Below are 16,818 nucleotides of genomic sequence, written 5' to 3'. Positions count from 1 at the left end.
TATTCAATATTGATAATACTTTGCATTTAGTTTAAGTAATAAAGATGATAACATCTAATAAGACCAAACAGTGTAAATATGGACAATAATATTATTAATAAATGAATAATAATAACCTTACTTTTCAAGCTATAATCTTTGTCCTATGTGCACATTGTCTCTCATGGACTGATATGTACGGAGGACTAACATGAGCATTCACTGTGATTTCTCCATAGAGAGACATGCTGGATGTCAGTCAAATCATGAAGGATCTGGCCAGCATGGTTCATGAACAAGGAGATGCAATAGGTAAGATGCTGCCCCATCTTGTTGTGTATGCCTTGAATTTTTACACTGCCGACTCTAATTTATTACAGATAACCTTTTGTGGGCTCATTTTAATATGATGTGCTTGACTAATGCCCTAAGCTTGAACGTTCTGCTGGGCAAAACAAACTTTTTAACCTCCACCTCCCTGCCACACTGACAAATTTTCTGATGAGAAGCAAAAAGATGTGGGTTTAAAAACCACAACAGTGCAGAGTGTTTGAGAAAATCCATTTAGACACCCTGATATCTATAAACGGCTCTCCACTCCCTGCAGTGATGTAGACTTGGCAAAAAGAATGAAACTTAGCACACAGATATAGGACAGATATAAAGGCTTTTCTGCTGGGTCACAAATGTGCCATCAGCTATGTCTGGCTCCGTCATGAGCATTCACTGGGGAATTAGCTTTTACTTGGTGTCAGCCATATGGGAAAAAGGGGCATACCTGAAAAATGTAGGTGTGATTTTGGCTTTAGATCAAATCTAACTTGAAGTGAAAGGCAGATGACTTTCCAAGTTAAGGTTACTGTGTTGAGCCGTGGTCGGTGTAGCATAGGGCTGGGTATCGTCACTGATTTCTATAGCTGGTTTAATTCTGATTCACTAGGTCTGGATTTGATTTGATTTGATTGAATTTGGACTCAGTCAGAAATATTATTTTAAATAAATATTAATTGACAATTTATCAGTACATATCCATATTTTTATATTTGTGTATAAAAACAAAGCTTGTGAGACTTCATCAGAGGTTTAAGCATCACAGCAGATGCCTTTGTGTCAAAGTAACTGAGGATAAAACACAAAAAAACATGAAGGAGATTTTTCTGGTCTGGCTTTTTATAGTGGATAGGCTTAAAAATATTCTGCAGCAGATCAAAAACTGAAGAAAACCATGAATCAACTCATGAACATTACCTGATGCTGCTGAAAGAAAAGCAAAAAGTTACAGAGTAAACTTAAAGAAGTTTTATTAGAGACACAGCTAAGAGTTTTGAAATTTGGCATCATTTACAAAAATGTTAATTTCTTCTGTATTAAACAGAAGAAGTTAGGCTTTCTTGTCAGAGGTCATTTTGTAAAAACAAAAACGCAGCGGCTGACTGCTGAGTAATAAGCAAGCAAATAATGTAGAAAACAGAGATTTTTGATGGTTAACCGGTTTCACTGAGAGAGAGAGAGGGAGCTGTGCAGAAAGTGCGATTTTAATCGTGGTGGAAGCCAAACAGCCAAAGTAAGAGGGAATTTATTTCTGTGTTTTTCAACCATGACGTGTAGTTTCATCTTCTTTTGCTGGTGGTTCAGTGAAGGCCCGACAGCATTAACCTCTAATTTCAACTCGCATAATGACGGGAAGAACTATTGTTTAAAATTATTGTTCAAAAAATTGCCAGTACAGGAATAGCCCTAAAGAATGTAGCCTCATGGGCAGTGTAGTCCAGATGTAAGTAAGCTATTAAGACTCGACTGTACACCGTGTTCGTGTTTTCCTCCGAAACAATAAGTTCTGTTGCAGCAGCCTTTCAACTCCTCTCTCTGTCTCTCCCTAGAAAAGTTGAGCCAGACAACAAAGTAAAGCTAGTTTTCAGCTACGAGCCCGACATGAACCCGACGTATTAGCCAGAGGTCCCTTTACTACGGTTCAGAGCCGCGGACCTGTTTTATATACGCGTTTTCTATGTCCACTCTACTGTTACTCGTTTTATATTAAGATTTAAAAATCTAGTTGTATGGCCAGTAACCTTCAGTAAAAGTAATAAATCACACAGCAATAGTAGATTCATGTAGTTGTAAAAAGTTTGATAATATATTAAGTAATCCTGAGTATTCAGAATACGTTACTCTCATTGAGTAACGTAACGGAATACGTTACAAAATACATTTTGGGGCATGTAATCTGTAATCTGTAGTGGAATACATTTTTAAAAGTAACCTTCCCAACACTGTTTAATGGCTAGACTGAAGGCTTCTAAGAGGACAGACCTCAAAAACACTTGGTGACAACTGGATCAGTTGAATCAAAGCAGGATTTGACAGACAAAAATTAGCACACCATCAAGTCTTGCACTAGTGATGGACAAGCAATTTTGTCTAAAGAATTTCTAAAATTTCTCTGTCTAAACAAGGTCATAGTGTCAGAGGATGCATAGCGTCTATAAAGACATACTTTGTAATGGAAAAAGTTTTATTTACTGATGAATCCTATTTTGTGGTTCGTGGTAGTAATGGAAGGTTGTTTGCAAGGAGACTGACTGAAGAGAGAAACCACACAACAATGTATCAAACCCACAGTAAAACACTGTGAAGACATCTCAAGGTATCTCTGTGGAGAAGGATTCATATTCATAACTCAAAGATATGAAGAACCATTTCAACCCAGACCTGTTTATTATGGACTTGTTAAACGTCACCACAAACCCACTGAAGATTTTGTCAAAAAGATAAACATTCCTGATCTCAGGAAAAACACAACAGTGCTGACCATAACTATTGCTAGCTTTATTTAAACACACACACACACAAACACAGGATGATACTTCAGTGTCTCAAAATACTCAGGATTAGTTGCATTGCTTTATGGAGTAAAAGGTGTGGGTACGTAATGGGGTTGTGGGTGTGTGATGAAGTTTCCTAGGAAGAATGGGAAGCAATAACTTGTGCTAATTGCTACCTTTTTGTTACAGAGTGCCCTTTTGTTTGCTACCTTCAATCAGGCTAATGTAGATACCCTTTAAATACCCTTTAGAGTCAGGATGACTAAAACTGGCTTATCCTAACTGCAAGAATGGATAATAAAATGTTTTTGTTTTTGTTTTCTTCGTTGTTTGCCCTTTTCTCCAATGTACTAGTCTTAAGTAGGCTTGCTAAAATGTAGAGATATAAATGATGCGCCAAATTCAAAACTGTTTTTTAAGGGTAATTTTTCTCTGTTCTGTCATTATTTTATTATCTGTGAACTTTGCAAAATAAGCAAGAAAGCTGATCCCACTAAAGGTGGAAACAACAAACTTCACCACTTGAGGATTAAACTGCCATTTCATACAGCAGGAATGTAAGGTGGATATACTAGCAGCTAGTGATGTGTAACCCAAAGTAAACAAATGACTCAACCAGCTTCTCTGGAGTATTCACTGGCGCTCCATTTGACAGGGAGACCAGGGTAGATGAAAATTATTGATGTGGGTACATAGTGGTAAAGCTTCAAGCAACTTATTAAAAAATGCTGAGCCAAAATGCAAGGTCCTGAGTAGAAAATATTTATCAATTCATGATTTAGTATGTTACATTATTATACAAATGAACCCCACCATCAGGAAAATGAACCATAATTTGATTTAAATGGACTAAACACCACAGATGTGAAAACACCTGTGAGAGGTTTAGTGTTACACACTCAATTTTTTGATATTTCATTGTAAAGCATCCTGGTACTTGTCCAGCTGTTCCTGTGGCTATTTGTCATGCAATTATGCACTCAAAACAGTGAGTATAAGTATTGTAATAGCCACAATTACAAACTGTATACACAAAAAGAAAAAAATGCTAATATTAGCACCGTTCAACTAACTATGTTAGCATGGTACTAACAGAGGCACAGGGTGATAATTTTTGTCTAGCTAAAAAAAGCAGGGAAAAACACCTTGGAGTATCTTTTTGTAAGACCAGACTAATGAAGGTACTTTAGGACTTTATTTATCTGGGTGTGATTGTATGGGTTTTCTCATCCAAGAAGCTTCTTTGGTTCAACTGGTGGAGTCCAAAACAGTTGGAGGTAATAAACCGCTAGTGGCGGGTGTCATCTTGGAGCTGGCCCTAAGGGTCGTCAGCACAGTGTTGATCATGTTGTCACATGAGACATGACGAGGAGAGAAAACGTGGGTCATTCCCATCACTGGGCCCACAGGTGAAACCTCTGTGAGACAATGGCCCACCCCACCATGATGTGAGTTATTATGGTCACCTGAGGCCAAATGTGAATGGGAGTTGAAACGCCTGAAATGGATCGCAGGACTGCACTGTTGGTGGGTGATAGCAGCTACAGTAGACGTCGATGGCGCCCTTCACTTGTATCTTAAATCATGTGTCTTCTCTGCCCAAAATATAAACACTGGCATCCTGGAAGGAGTGTCATAATCTTAAAATGCAGGTGTAAAGCTGTGTTGTTTCCTGTTTGTAGAGAGGAGAGCTGTTTGTCTTATGTAGAGATCTAATCACTTCTCGCTGCACTGCACCGCATACACTGTGTTGTTTTGCTTGTGTTTGGGTGTTTTGTCCTTAGAGTGAACCAGTTCATAGGCTCACCTCCAGGAAACAAGAGAACAACCTCCACTAGGCATTTTAATACATAGGACCCTCCAACAGTTGGTCTGCGACTGAATGAATGAGGTGCAAAATGTGCAGAAGTCCAGTTGCCTTTTTTTCAAGCTGTTAAGACGACCATAACCCGGCTGACAGAGACCCTAGACCAGGTATGTCGAACTCCAGGCCTCGAGGGCCGGTGTCCTGCAGGTTTTAGATGTGTCCTTGATTGAACACAGCTGATTTAAATGGCTAAGTTACCTCCTCAACATGGTCGTGTCCAAATTCATGGGCTGCATCCTCCTGAGGACCCGGCCTTCGCGGTCTACGTGGGCCGGGTCCTCAGAACGTCTGGTAGGCCGGAAGTAAACGGCCGTGAAATTGGACGGTCTAGCCTTCTGATTAGCGTCACCGCTGTCTCGGTGGAGTTTAATAAACTCGGCCGTCTGCTCCTTGCTATCTAAAATATAACGGGACACTGGCGTAAATTCTCGACTGTCTCATACTTCTGTTTAATCAGTTTTCTGTTTGACGTTTAGTCAGCTGTGTAAAAACCAAGGAGGAACCCACCCGGGGGATTAATAAAGTTTTATTTTATTTTATCTAATCTAATAACTTTAATCTCAGCCAAATCGATTTACTCACGAACAAACAAAACACTGAAAAAAGCCCAACAACAACATTTTTAGGTTGTCTAAGTGACTTATATATTACGTTTAACCCGAGCAGCAAAAGTCCACGGTGATCTGAAAATGATGTGCCAGGAGTTGTGCCGTTCTCGGCCGCATCAGTAACCCTCGAGCTCCCGACGAGCTATCGAGCTGGTGGGTAGCAGACGCCTCCGAAAACGTCGAAGCACTTTTGCAAATATGCGATATCTTGATAAACCGAGCAGATATTTGATGTTTACACAGCTACTTTCTCGCCTGGAAATATGTTAAAAGTTTATTTTGTGACCCAGAAAGATTAGTATGAGTAATTTTAAAACTTAGTAGCGGCCGCCATTGTTGGAAACTGGAGTTTGGCTGGGCCGCGCTATGAATTCTGGGATATGGTGGGCCACGAAGGACACACCCGACCCATCCTTCAAATTCGGGGAAAAGGAGGACGCATTTGTTGGCTGCATTCGGAGGAGTCTACGATTTTGGACAACCTTCAGCGCGTCGCTGTGACGTAATCGGTCTACAAATGTGGCCTCAGGAGGATGCAGCCCATGAATTTGGACCCGAAGTTTGCCAGAGGCCTGGTAATGAACTAATCATTTGATTCAGGTGTGTTCACCCAGGGTGAGATCTAAAACCTGCAGGACACCGGCACTGGAGGCCTGGAGTTTGACACCCCTGCCCTAGGCAAACAACATCCTCAAACAGGTAAATAAGCTAGATACATACCAGTAGATACATACATAACCCTGTAAACATGTTTAATTATGCTGTAAAATTTGCCGTTTTAATGTGGAAGTACTGCATCTTTTCACGCTGTACATTGGCGTCACTTTGTTGTCCTAGAAGAAGTCCAACATAACTAGTGTATAGAGGACAGCTGTAAAAGTACCATCAGTCACATTCTCCTCTTTCAAATGTTAACTGTACGTCAGCCCTCACTCAGATAAAGAATAAACTGAACACTTCCTTCTGTCACGTCTAATACTTTTATCTGTTTGCAAATTCTGCCACATCTCATGCTTGCTCTGCTTATGAATGAGGTACCGCATTTGCATGTGAAAGACTGTGGATGTAGTATTTTGGACATGGTAGAGGAACACAGTGTGATTCTACCTAAATGAGTGAAGGAAGAAATAGAAGAGAATACTGTGGAAGACTGCAGAGTTCACAGGCATTATACCAAAGCAGACATCCTATCTGACCACCACAGAGCCAGGCAATAATGGACCTGTCCCCATTAAAAGAGATGCACTGAAATTGCCCTGACCTGTTTTTTTTCTTGGTGTAGTGGCAAATAGAAATAATATTTGATTGTGTTGTAAAGGCATTTGTGGAAAAAGCAGGTAGCACAAAGAAAAGAATTGGCTAAAAAAAGGAAGGATTAGCACTTTCACGGCCTATTCATGCGGGCTACTCTGGCACACTACTCAAAAGAGCTTCAGTTTATACACATGAAAACAGTACTTTCTTTTTATATACAAGATCTGTGTTTGTTTGGTATTTCCAGAGCCTTTGTATGGTAAGAGTGGCATCAGCGGGGATTCAGAACGTGTAGTTATCATATGGATTCACATTCACAGTTCCCAGAACTGCTTAATGAGCAATTAGAAGATGTGACTATAGACAGAAAGAATTAAGTTTTTCAATAATTAGAAGTCAATAAGTGCATTGATTTGGATTTTTATAGCACAGCAAAGTGTATGAATTTACATCTTTGTATGTATATATATATATATATATATATATATATATATATATATATTTATATATATTTATATTAGGGGTGAAACGATACTCGTATCGATATTGAACCGTTCGATACGGTGCTTTCGGTTCGGTACACATATGTATCGAACAATACAAAATTTTTAATTTATTTTATCAACTTTCCTTCTGACGATGCTGTCTGTGTTGAGCGCTCAGTGGATTTGCACTCGACAGTGCAGCCTAGGCGGAGTAGTCGAACGCAGATTCACTGAACGCAGGGCAAGCTAGCGAGACAGAAGTTAAGCTCTCCTTGCAACATGGCAAATTGAACCCCCCCCACCCTCGTTCAGATCTGGCGTTTGGAACTATTTTGGTTTTCATGTGACGTATGACTCTGAAGGTAAGCGCGTCATGGACTAAAGTAAAACAGTATGTTGGATGTGCCATGCAATGCTCAATTACATGGGTGGGAGCTAGTGTGTTAGCGCAGTTAGCTCGTTAACGTGTTGGCTGTCCAGCCCCATGCACGGGGCGATCCACTGTAGCTCGTTAACGGAGATTTGCCGTGTTGTGGCATTAACGTCATTTCAGATTAACGCTGACAGCACTAGTGGGAACACAACGAAAATGACTGAACATTTACGCCGACATCATCCTAGTGCAAAGACAAGTGGAAGCAGACAAAAACAACAAGCACGCATGCTACAAACTTTACCCGAGTCATTTAGACAGCCATTAGCACGTGATTCTCCTTATGGGGACCTGATATGTTTAATATGCTGCTGAGAATATAGCCCAGAAGAAGCGTATAGTATAGCTTTTATTTTGGAAAGAGCCTTTTCACTGTAATAAACTCTCTTTTCCAAAGATGAGTGATTCCTCAATCAGATACAGGGCTCGCAAAATTGCTAGCCCGACGCCCCGGGTCTAACGATTTTTCCAGTCGGGCTACCAAAATCTATCTCTGCCCTGCCCGTCGGCCTACCGTAGGAAGGAAAAATATATGTCAATGCTTTTGCATTCTTTCGGAAATGTAGCTGGGTAATTATGTCATTGGCATCGGTGAGCCACTGTCAATATGTGACATATTGAAATCGCATTTGAATTTGCGCTTGTTTTTTGCTTTCACTTTGCAATCGTGCTAACTGTGTATAGAGAGCGACAGCACTGATCTGTGAGTGATGATCATTTGCACACCAATTCCTCTGACATCGTCTTATCAATCGTTAGCTTACTATGCAAGCATGACAAGTGAAATCTCCTGCAGCAAGCTTAAACATGTGAGAGGCTGATCTCGCAGAGAATCGCTGAGCGTTATGTGGGTGCGTGTGTAAAAGTAGCAGAATATATATTTTAGTTCTGCTGGGCCAAATAAGACAGGTCAGGGTGAAGAAGTGACAGCCAAAGAAAAGCTTACCACAAAACGGAAAAGTTATGACGAATCAGACTATAAGGCAAAAAGAAAGTGCAGCTTTATCATGGACAAAAGAATTTCTGTGGCTGCAATATGACGAGCTAAATAACCAGGGGTGCACATAAGTGGTCCGCAGGTGCGCATCCGCTGTCAAAATAAAAAACGCGCACAAGATAAGAAGTTGCAAGGCGTGCTTGCGTACATAAGATTTTCAGGAGGAGGACAGACATTTGTTTAGAACTCTTAAAGATGTCGAAGAAGCAAGCTCCTTTAAGCAATTACTGTGATGTTCCTCCACCTCCAAAGAAATGTCAGAAGGAGTCCGAACCACAAAAGAAGCACGTATTCTCGGAAAAGTAGTTGCAGGAGGTGAGCTGGCTTCAAACAAATGATGAATGCACAGAGATGTGGTGCGGAGTGTGCCGTGAAAATTTAATAAATGACAAATTAAAAAGGCATGAACATTTTTTTTTGTATCAAAAAAATATCGAACCGTGACACCAAAGTATCGAACCGAACCGTGAATTTTCTGTATCGTTGCACCCCTAATGTGTGTGTATATATATATATATATATTTATACACACACATATATAGACCTCCCGCAGGCCCACCACCTGCAGGAGGCGCGGTAGGGGTTGGGTGCATTGTGTACCAGGCAGCGGCCAGGAGCGGAGGCCCTGGCGGACTGATCCCCAGCTACCAAGACTGGGAATTGGGACATGGAATGTCACCTCTCTGGTGGGCCACATCCCCATTGAGTTCCTGATGAAGGCTCTTAGGGTCCCATTGATCTTGTACAATTCTAGGCATTCCAGTATCCAGCTGTGGGGCATTGAGTCATAGGCCTTCTTGTAATCAATCCAGGCAGTGCACAGGTTGGTCAGTCTGGTCTTGCAGTCTCGGCTGATTGTTCTGTCTACCAGTAGCTGGTGTTTTGCGCCTCTGGTATTCTTGCCAATTCCTTTCTGTGTCCCGCTCATGTATTGACCCATGTGCCTGTTCATCTTAGCCGATATGATGCCTGACAGGAGCTTCCATGTAGTACTGAGGCAGGTTATTGGTCGGTAGTTGGAGGGGACCGGTCCCTTCTTGGGGTCCTTGGGGATCAGGACCGTCCGGCCTTCAGTTAGCCATTCCGGGTGTCTCTCGTTAACTAGCAGCTGGTTCATTTGTGCTGCCAGACGCTCGTGGAGTGCAGTCAGCTTCTTCAGCCAGTAGGTGTGAACCATGTCGGGCCCTGGTGCTGTCCAACTCTTCATACTGGAGACCCTTTCTTGGATATCTGCCACTGTGATGGTTACTGGACCCTGTTCAGGGAGGTCGCTGTGGTCTGCCCTCAGATCCTCTAGCCACTGAGCATTGCCGTTATGGGTTGCATCCTTCTCCCATATGCTCTTCCAGTATTGCTCCGTCTCCAGCCTTGGTGGTGCTGTTCTCTTATTGTTCCCTTGCCACTGAGAGTACACCTTTGCTGGTTCTGTGGAGAACAGCTGGTTTATTCTCCTGCCTTCTATCTCTCTGGTGTACCTCCTCAAGCGGCTGGCCAAGGCTGTGAGTCTTTGCTTGGCAGTTTCCAAGGCCTCAGGTATGGACAGCTTGCTGTATTTCTTAGGCACCTTATTTGTCGCACCTTTCTGCAACTCCATTAGTTGGCTAACCTCTCTCCGTGCTACTTTGATCTTGCCCTCTAGCCTCCTTCTCCATGGAGGGTACTGCCCCTTGTCGCTGTTCAACTTGTAGCCAAGCATCTCACTGATCACTGTTGCCGTATTGTAGATCAGCTTGTTAGTGTCGGTAATCGTGGTTGTAGGTATTGCCCGTAGTGCTGCATTAACATCATCTAGCAGACCTTCTGAGGGAACTTCACGTAATCTTGGTAACCGGCTACGGGGGATCCAGGTTTCAAGCTTGGCCATGATCCTATTTTTCAGGTCAGTTCCTCTCGCACTCAACGATCCTTCTCCTATCGCACTTGGGGCTATGTACCCAATCTCGGGTGGGGGTGATGATATCTCCCCCCTGACCTGGCGTCCTGACTCCTCCTTGCCGTAGCATTTGTGTTGTACCTCGTCAATCTCTAGCTGTGAGAGCAGTCCCTTCTTTCGAATGTTGGAACACTGAGCTACTAGTTGTTTCGCCGTCATTGTGGATGTTGGGTATCGAAGAATCCATAGGTCCCTCATCCTATTCATGTAGCCCCTTCCGCCGGGGTTACTTGCATAGTAGCATTCCAACAACGCCCTGTTTTCGTCTCTTGCCCACCGATGCCTTCTTGTTCCAGTAGCCCACTTTTCGTCAGGGTGCCCTGGTTCCTCAACACCTGACGCGGACCTTGTTGATCCGGGCGACGTCCGAGCCGGCATGCCTTCATATTTATCTGTCTCGCTCATGTCTGCGGTAGGCTTGCTTAGCATAGGGGGTCTAGCCTTAGGACCCTTACTGGATACAGACGCCCCAGGCAGGAATCGAACTTGCGATCCTCTGTTCCAAAGGTGCGTAGTCTAACCACTACGCTATCCAGCTGCTAATATATATATATATATATATATATATATATATATATATATATATATATATATTAGTCTGAAAGTCTTAGTAAGCCTTATCTGTCTTCTTAGATATGTTGGTGTTATGTATAATTAGATATTATATATAATTTCTTTATATATTTATATAATTTCAGCACTGGTGGCATATTTTAAACTTATCCTATGTATTCAGTCTCATTTGAGTCTTCCATCTTCTCTGCTTTTCCCAGCAGTTGAGCTGCAAAAGAATACAAACAGTAATGGTCAACAGGAACGCAGAGCCTACCCACATAGCAAAATTGGTATGGCCCGGATCTGGTCCGCACAATGTGCTTAGACATGGCCCACATACCGCAAAGAATGACGGCCCTTTGGTGGCCCAGATCTGGTTTGCCAGTGGTGGTCCTGTGCTGGCCCATGTGTGGAAGTAAGTTGTGTGCAGCCACGGGCCAGTTGTAGACACACTGCTGGCCCTGTGCTGGCCCAGAACAGTTTCAGCTCTTGCCCCAGATGTCAGCCTAATGTGTACCTTAATCAAGCCATATAATGACAACATGTGTCGGAACATGCAAAACAGTGCAAAAGTAATGTGGTGAAACTGTCATGGTCCCGGGTCAAGCGACCCAGTATTTGAATTTCATGTATCTTTTGTATTCATTTGCACCTAGCTTAGTTCACCTAGTTAATTTCTAGATTGCAGTTTAGTTTTGTTCCTTAGTTGTTTATGTCATCTCCCCCTGTACTAAGTCTCCCTGGTTTATGCGTCATGTCTGCGTGGTTATATTTAGTTCTTGTCATGTCTAATCTCCATGTTTCCCGTTTTACTTTGAAAGTCTGTATTCATTGTCAGCGTATTCAGTTTCACTTCACCTGTCCTGTCGCTAGGTTCATGTGTGTCAGCTGTGCTCCCATGTGTGGCCACTTCCCCTGATCATCCCTCATGTGTATTTAGTCTCTGTGTTTCATGTAGTCTGTGTTGCGTCGTCTGTGTTCTCACCTCCATGTTTTCACGGTCAGTCTTTGCAGTGATCATCATAGTCTCTGAGTTTTCTTAGTTTGTCACAGTATTAGTTTTCCCAGTTTAGTTATAGTCTAGTCACGCTATCCCTGCTTTGTTTGTACACTTTGTCTTCAGCCATAATAAAGGCTCGCTTTCAGTTAAGTTTACTCCAGTCTACTCTCGTGTGTACGCACCTGGGTCCATTACACACACCACCGCACGGCCTGTCTCTGCAGACCGTGACAGAAACACTGTTCAGGCAATGAATGGACTGACTCTTATATAGCGCTTTGTTAGTTTCCAGGATTACTCGAAGTGCTCTATACAACATGCCACATTCACCCAATCACACACTAACCTTCCGATCAGTAGGTGACCCGCTCTACCTCCTGAGCTACAGCCACCCACTGGCAAAGATGAGTAAACCGTCACTAGGTTTGGATAAAGTGTACACTCACAAACCTGTCAAACCTGCATTTGAAATGTTGGCTACCATAGCAGTATAGTATTGCAACATGGCATTTGGGTCTTCTAACTAAAATAGGAAAATAGAAAGATAAATAGTGCCATCATTGCCAGACCTGGCCCACATCTAGTTGACATACACCCTGCCATGACACCAGTCAGTCAGAGGTGCCAGGTTGATGCCTGATCCAGGGAAGACCTGTTTTCTATGGGCCTGGGCCACATAACCCAAACCACAATCGAGCCAGATATGGTATGCCATCACATAGACCGTGCCATCTATGCCAGGCCTGGCCCATATCTGGATGACATACGTCTTATCATGCCAGAAGTCAGCCAGCAGTGCCGGCTTGATACCAGATCCGGGCCAGACCCCCTGGCTATATGGGTAGAAGCTATATTTATGAGTCTTCTCAAATATGCTCCAACTCTTTATCTATAGCCATATTACAAAATAGATAGTTGTTCCCCTGATTGTTATGCAAGTATCTTTTTTTATCATAATAGCTCATACTCATAATTAAACAGATTAGACAACTACATGTCATAAAGTTATATTTAGCCAGCAAGAAGTTCTGTTCTGAAGAACTTTTTTTGTTTGATCATAATACACATTGTGTTTGCTTGCCTAATCTGCCCAATTGCTGGATAACCTGCTAACATGTTTTAATACACAAGGTAATTTGATTCGTGTGATTTGGATAATATACAGTCTTGTTTTTAAGAAACAACATTTTAGCCTTTACAAGTGTGTCTCAAACTTTTATTGTGCTATATCTCTGTGACTCAGCTAGTGTATGTTGCTAACATCCAGGAACTGTTGAGACGCTCCATGAACCGCCATTGCTATAAATAAAAGAAAAAGAACAAAATGGTCCATTAGAGTGAAGATAACACAACCATCCAGAGCCCCAGCTATTCCTGCAGTTTGTCCAGTGGGAAGGTTCTGGAACTCTCTCAAATATACTAAAAGAGTCTTCCCTTTGTGAGCATATGTGACAAGCTGAGCTGAGCAGGAATAAGGACATAGTAGTTTTTGGAAAAGTGAGGTTCATTTTACCCTGAAAAATGCAAAGAAATATACGAATAAAAAGTCAAATGATAGTTTTAGGCTCTAAAAGGAGGTCAGATAAACAGAACTAAACTCAAACTGTAATGATAACATTAGATACAGTACAATAATATACTAATTACTCAAAAAGAACCAAACTGGATAAAAACAAACCAACATGAATGACTATATCCTCTTCCTGAGAACCAGCCTATATCCTCTGTAATAGACACTATTTGTTATTTGAGATACCCTACTAAGTCCTGATGTACTGAATAGAGGACATCCTGGGCTTTCCATTGATATCTCATGTGTTTGGGTGGCCTCTTTTAGCTCCAAAGAAAGGAAATCACAAAAAATGTTCAATCAGAATATTTTTTTCTTCGGTTCTCAGGAGGATATCACAAACTGCTTTGTGCCATTGCATTATGTCCTGGAATGAGAGTGCTTCTTAATTTTTTTTTTAATGATTAAAATTGCCTATAGACATACAGTGATCATCAGTGGTCCCTTGTCTTCAAGGCAGTTGCCTTCTATACCCTTTTGGTGAAATGGTGGATCACCTGAAAACCTATTTAAACACATTTAAACTCTGGTACCCACAGAATCTTACTTATTATCTTTAACTACTGGGTTTAGTTTAAGTTACCTCTTTAAAGCCAAATATTTCCTAATCATGGCAAAGAACATCCTCTGAGCAGAAGGGCAGAAAAAAAACAGAATTAATTAATGAGTCCATTAATCAGGCTTACTTCTTGAGCTGGTGAATCTAAGCATGTATTCCCCATCTTCTTTAACTCACCATTACAGAGTAAATGCTTTTAGTCAATCAGCACAATTCGTTCACCCAACCACCTCCTCTTGTTAAGTTCAAAAGTTAATTCTCTACAAGCTCAACTGGTGCAGTAATTATCAGGGGCCACTGAAGCCTTAAACATAAGACACATCTTTGAGCTGGCTGCAACCTTTTTACTCTCACTACACCAAAACAATCAATAGTACTCTCACTGTTATTGGCCAGCTGTAAATATATGTGGGTAACTATGTGTGGTGATACCAAAGATTTTGAACCACCCACTTCATTAAACGCATCGGTCTCATCCCATTAATGTCCGTGTATTGACAAGTTTAAAAGAGGAGGTCTTGCTGCTGTCGCAGTGTTAACTGTTAGACCAGTAGCTCCTGGTACCGCTTGATTATGTGTCAAGAGTAACAATGAAGAGTCACTTCTTTAACACTGCTCCCACAGGTGGCAAAGTATTCCAGCCATTGGTCTTTTCATATTACGCAGAAGCATTAAAATTCTAACTTTCTTTTTTTATGTTTATAAATGTAAATGTATATTCATGGATCAAATATAGACTATTTCTCCGGTGCAAAGTGTTATTACAGATGAATCAGCAAGGTTGTATTTAGTGTTCTTTCTGTCATTTATTTGGATGATTTTTTTTAAATGTAACATCATCTGCGTATGCCAGTGATGACAAAGGGAAGTAACTACTAAATCTTTGTTAATATTATATATTTGCTCATATTCTTTTTTTGTTAATTTCAGGGCACATATTTCAAGTGCTATGATCACAATTCCTTTCAGTGGTAATACCTTGAAGCCTCTGTTAATGTACTGTACGAGAATTAATCATAGCACTCCACCATTATATGTAAACATGGAGCACTAAGTTAAAGTATAATGCATCACACGCCAGGGTGAGTTCTAGTAATTACAAGTCCTGGTTGACATCTAAGCTTGTATTGTCCCATCTCACATACTTCGTCCCCATCTTGGTCCTTGAATACAGACCCAACAGGTCAGTGGATGATGCAGTTATTATGGCACTGCACTTGAGGTTGCCTTTTATGGACTTTAGTTATGCTTTTAATATCATCCTCCCAGCTGGGCTGCAGGATACGATCTCCCAGTTCAATTCAAGGAAGCATGTGAGACTGGTATGGTTTAGACTTTCAGTGGATCAGCACTGCTTCCCCTCAGGGCTTTGTACTTTATCCTCTGCATATCTCTATACACTAACAGCTGCACCTCCAATCACCACTCCATTAAAATCCCGAAGTTTGCGGTTGACACCACGCTCTCAGGGCTCACCTCAGGTGGGGTTGAGTCTGGAGCAACATGGAGCTCAATGCTATCAAAACAGTAGAGATGATACTGGACTTCCAGCTCCACCAGTTCCCATATTCCAGCATGCCTGTCCAGTGGAGACAATCAAGTCCTTCCACTTCCTGGGAACAATCTCCCAGCACCTAAAGTGGGACCTAAAGATCAGCTACTTCAACAAGAAGCCACTTCCTGCACCAGCTGAAGAAATATAACCTGTCTAAGTCCGTGATGGTACAATTTTAGCTCCTCCATCATTGAGTCTTTCCTCACCTCCTCCATCACCATCTAGTTCGCTGCTGCCACTGCCAAGGACAAAGCCAGACTGCAGTGTGTCGTCCATTTCAATGAGAAGATGATTGGCTGCAATTCCCTACAAGACCTGTACACGTCCACAACGCTGAGCTGGGCAACTAAGATTGCTGGCAATCAAATCTTCAGCATGATGATGGCAGAAAGATTGTTTCATATTTTGAAGGCCTTTAAAGTGTATATTTGCAACACTGGTTTCTGAGGCATGATGTATGGCAAATATGTAGTGCATTGTTTTGACAGGGGTGTTTTTACTTCTATACTACTATTACAGATATTGTGTATCATTTTTGTTCAATATGTACAATGTTATAGATGTGCAGTGATTTCTGATGAGGTGAAATTCCTGCAACTGTAGTACTTGTGAGGCTCTACAAACCAGTAGTGAGCAAGTCAGTGAATGAATGAGTATTGTTGTATGTTGTTATATTAAAAGGAATCCAATCTGTTCTTTGTTTCCTCAGATAGTATTGAAGATTACATCCAGACAGCTTCTTCTAATGTGGAGTCAGCCAATCAAGAACTCGCCAAGGCCAACCAATACCAGGTAAGCACTGAATCGTCCCATGCTGCAGTGTGCTCCACACCTTGGAGTCATTTTGTTCCATTTTCATTTTGTGTACTTGACTGAGCCTTTTTATTGTAATGCACTCACACGAAGCTTAGCTTGATCAGCCATGCAAACAGGGACTTTGCTAACTAGATTACACAGCTTTATCACATCCCCCACTAGCATAATAACAGAAATGATGCAATTTCATGTCATACTTTACTAGCTTTTGCCTTCAGTTAAAATAATTGTATTTACAGGCAGAAACATAAAATGCCTGCCCGGAGTCTTTTAAAAACACAAATCCATATACAGTATGCAATTCCTATTCTGTGAGCATGTTACTTCTACTAAGATAATTTTAAGTTTTATTCTACAAGTGTATTGACTTTGGGAGGAAAAT

At 41.6% G+C, this 16,818-nt stretch overlaps 1 protein-coding gene across 4 annotated transcripts in view; it reads left to right on the top strand.

Annotated features, from left to right (window-relative positions):
* Window positions 1-16,818, top strand: part of tsnare1 (T-SNARE Domain Containing 1) — a 314,760-nt gene that overhangs the window by 179,008 nt on the left and 118,934 nt on the right. For all 4 annotated transcript variants that reach the window (XM_085290554.1, XM_085290558.1, XM_085290555.1 and 1 more), the window contains exons 9-10: window positions 219-291; window positions 16,330-16,412. In XM_085290554.1, the coding sequence (XP_085146680.1) occupies window positions 219-291; window positions 16,330-16,412 (156 nt within the window). The remainder of the gene's footprint in view (window positions 1-218; window positions 292-16,329; window positions 16,413-16,818) is intronic.

Source organism: Mchenga conophoros, linkage group LG11 (assembly GCF_057382185.1).
Source record: "Mchenga conophoros isolate Kocher_MC1m ecotype Shallow Benthic linkage group LG11, M_conophoros_male_GT1.1, whole genome shotgun sequence".
NCBI lineage: Eukaryota > Metazoa > Chordata > Actinopteri > Cichliformes > Cichlidae > Mchenga > Mchenga conophoros.
Note: the sequence above shows the minus strand (reverse complement) of the source record. Positions and strands in the feature narration are given on the sequence as shown.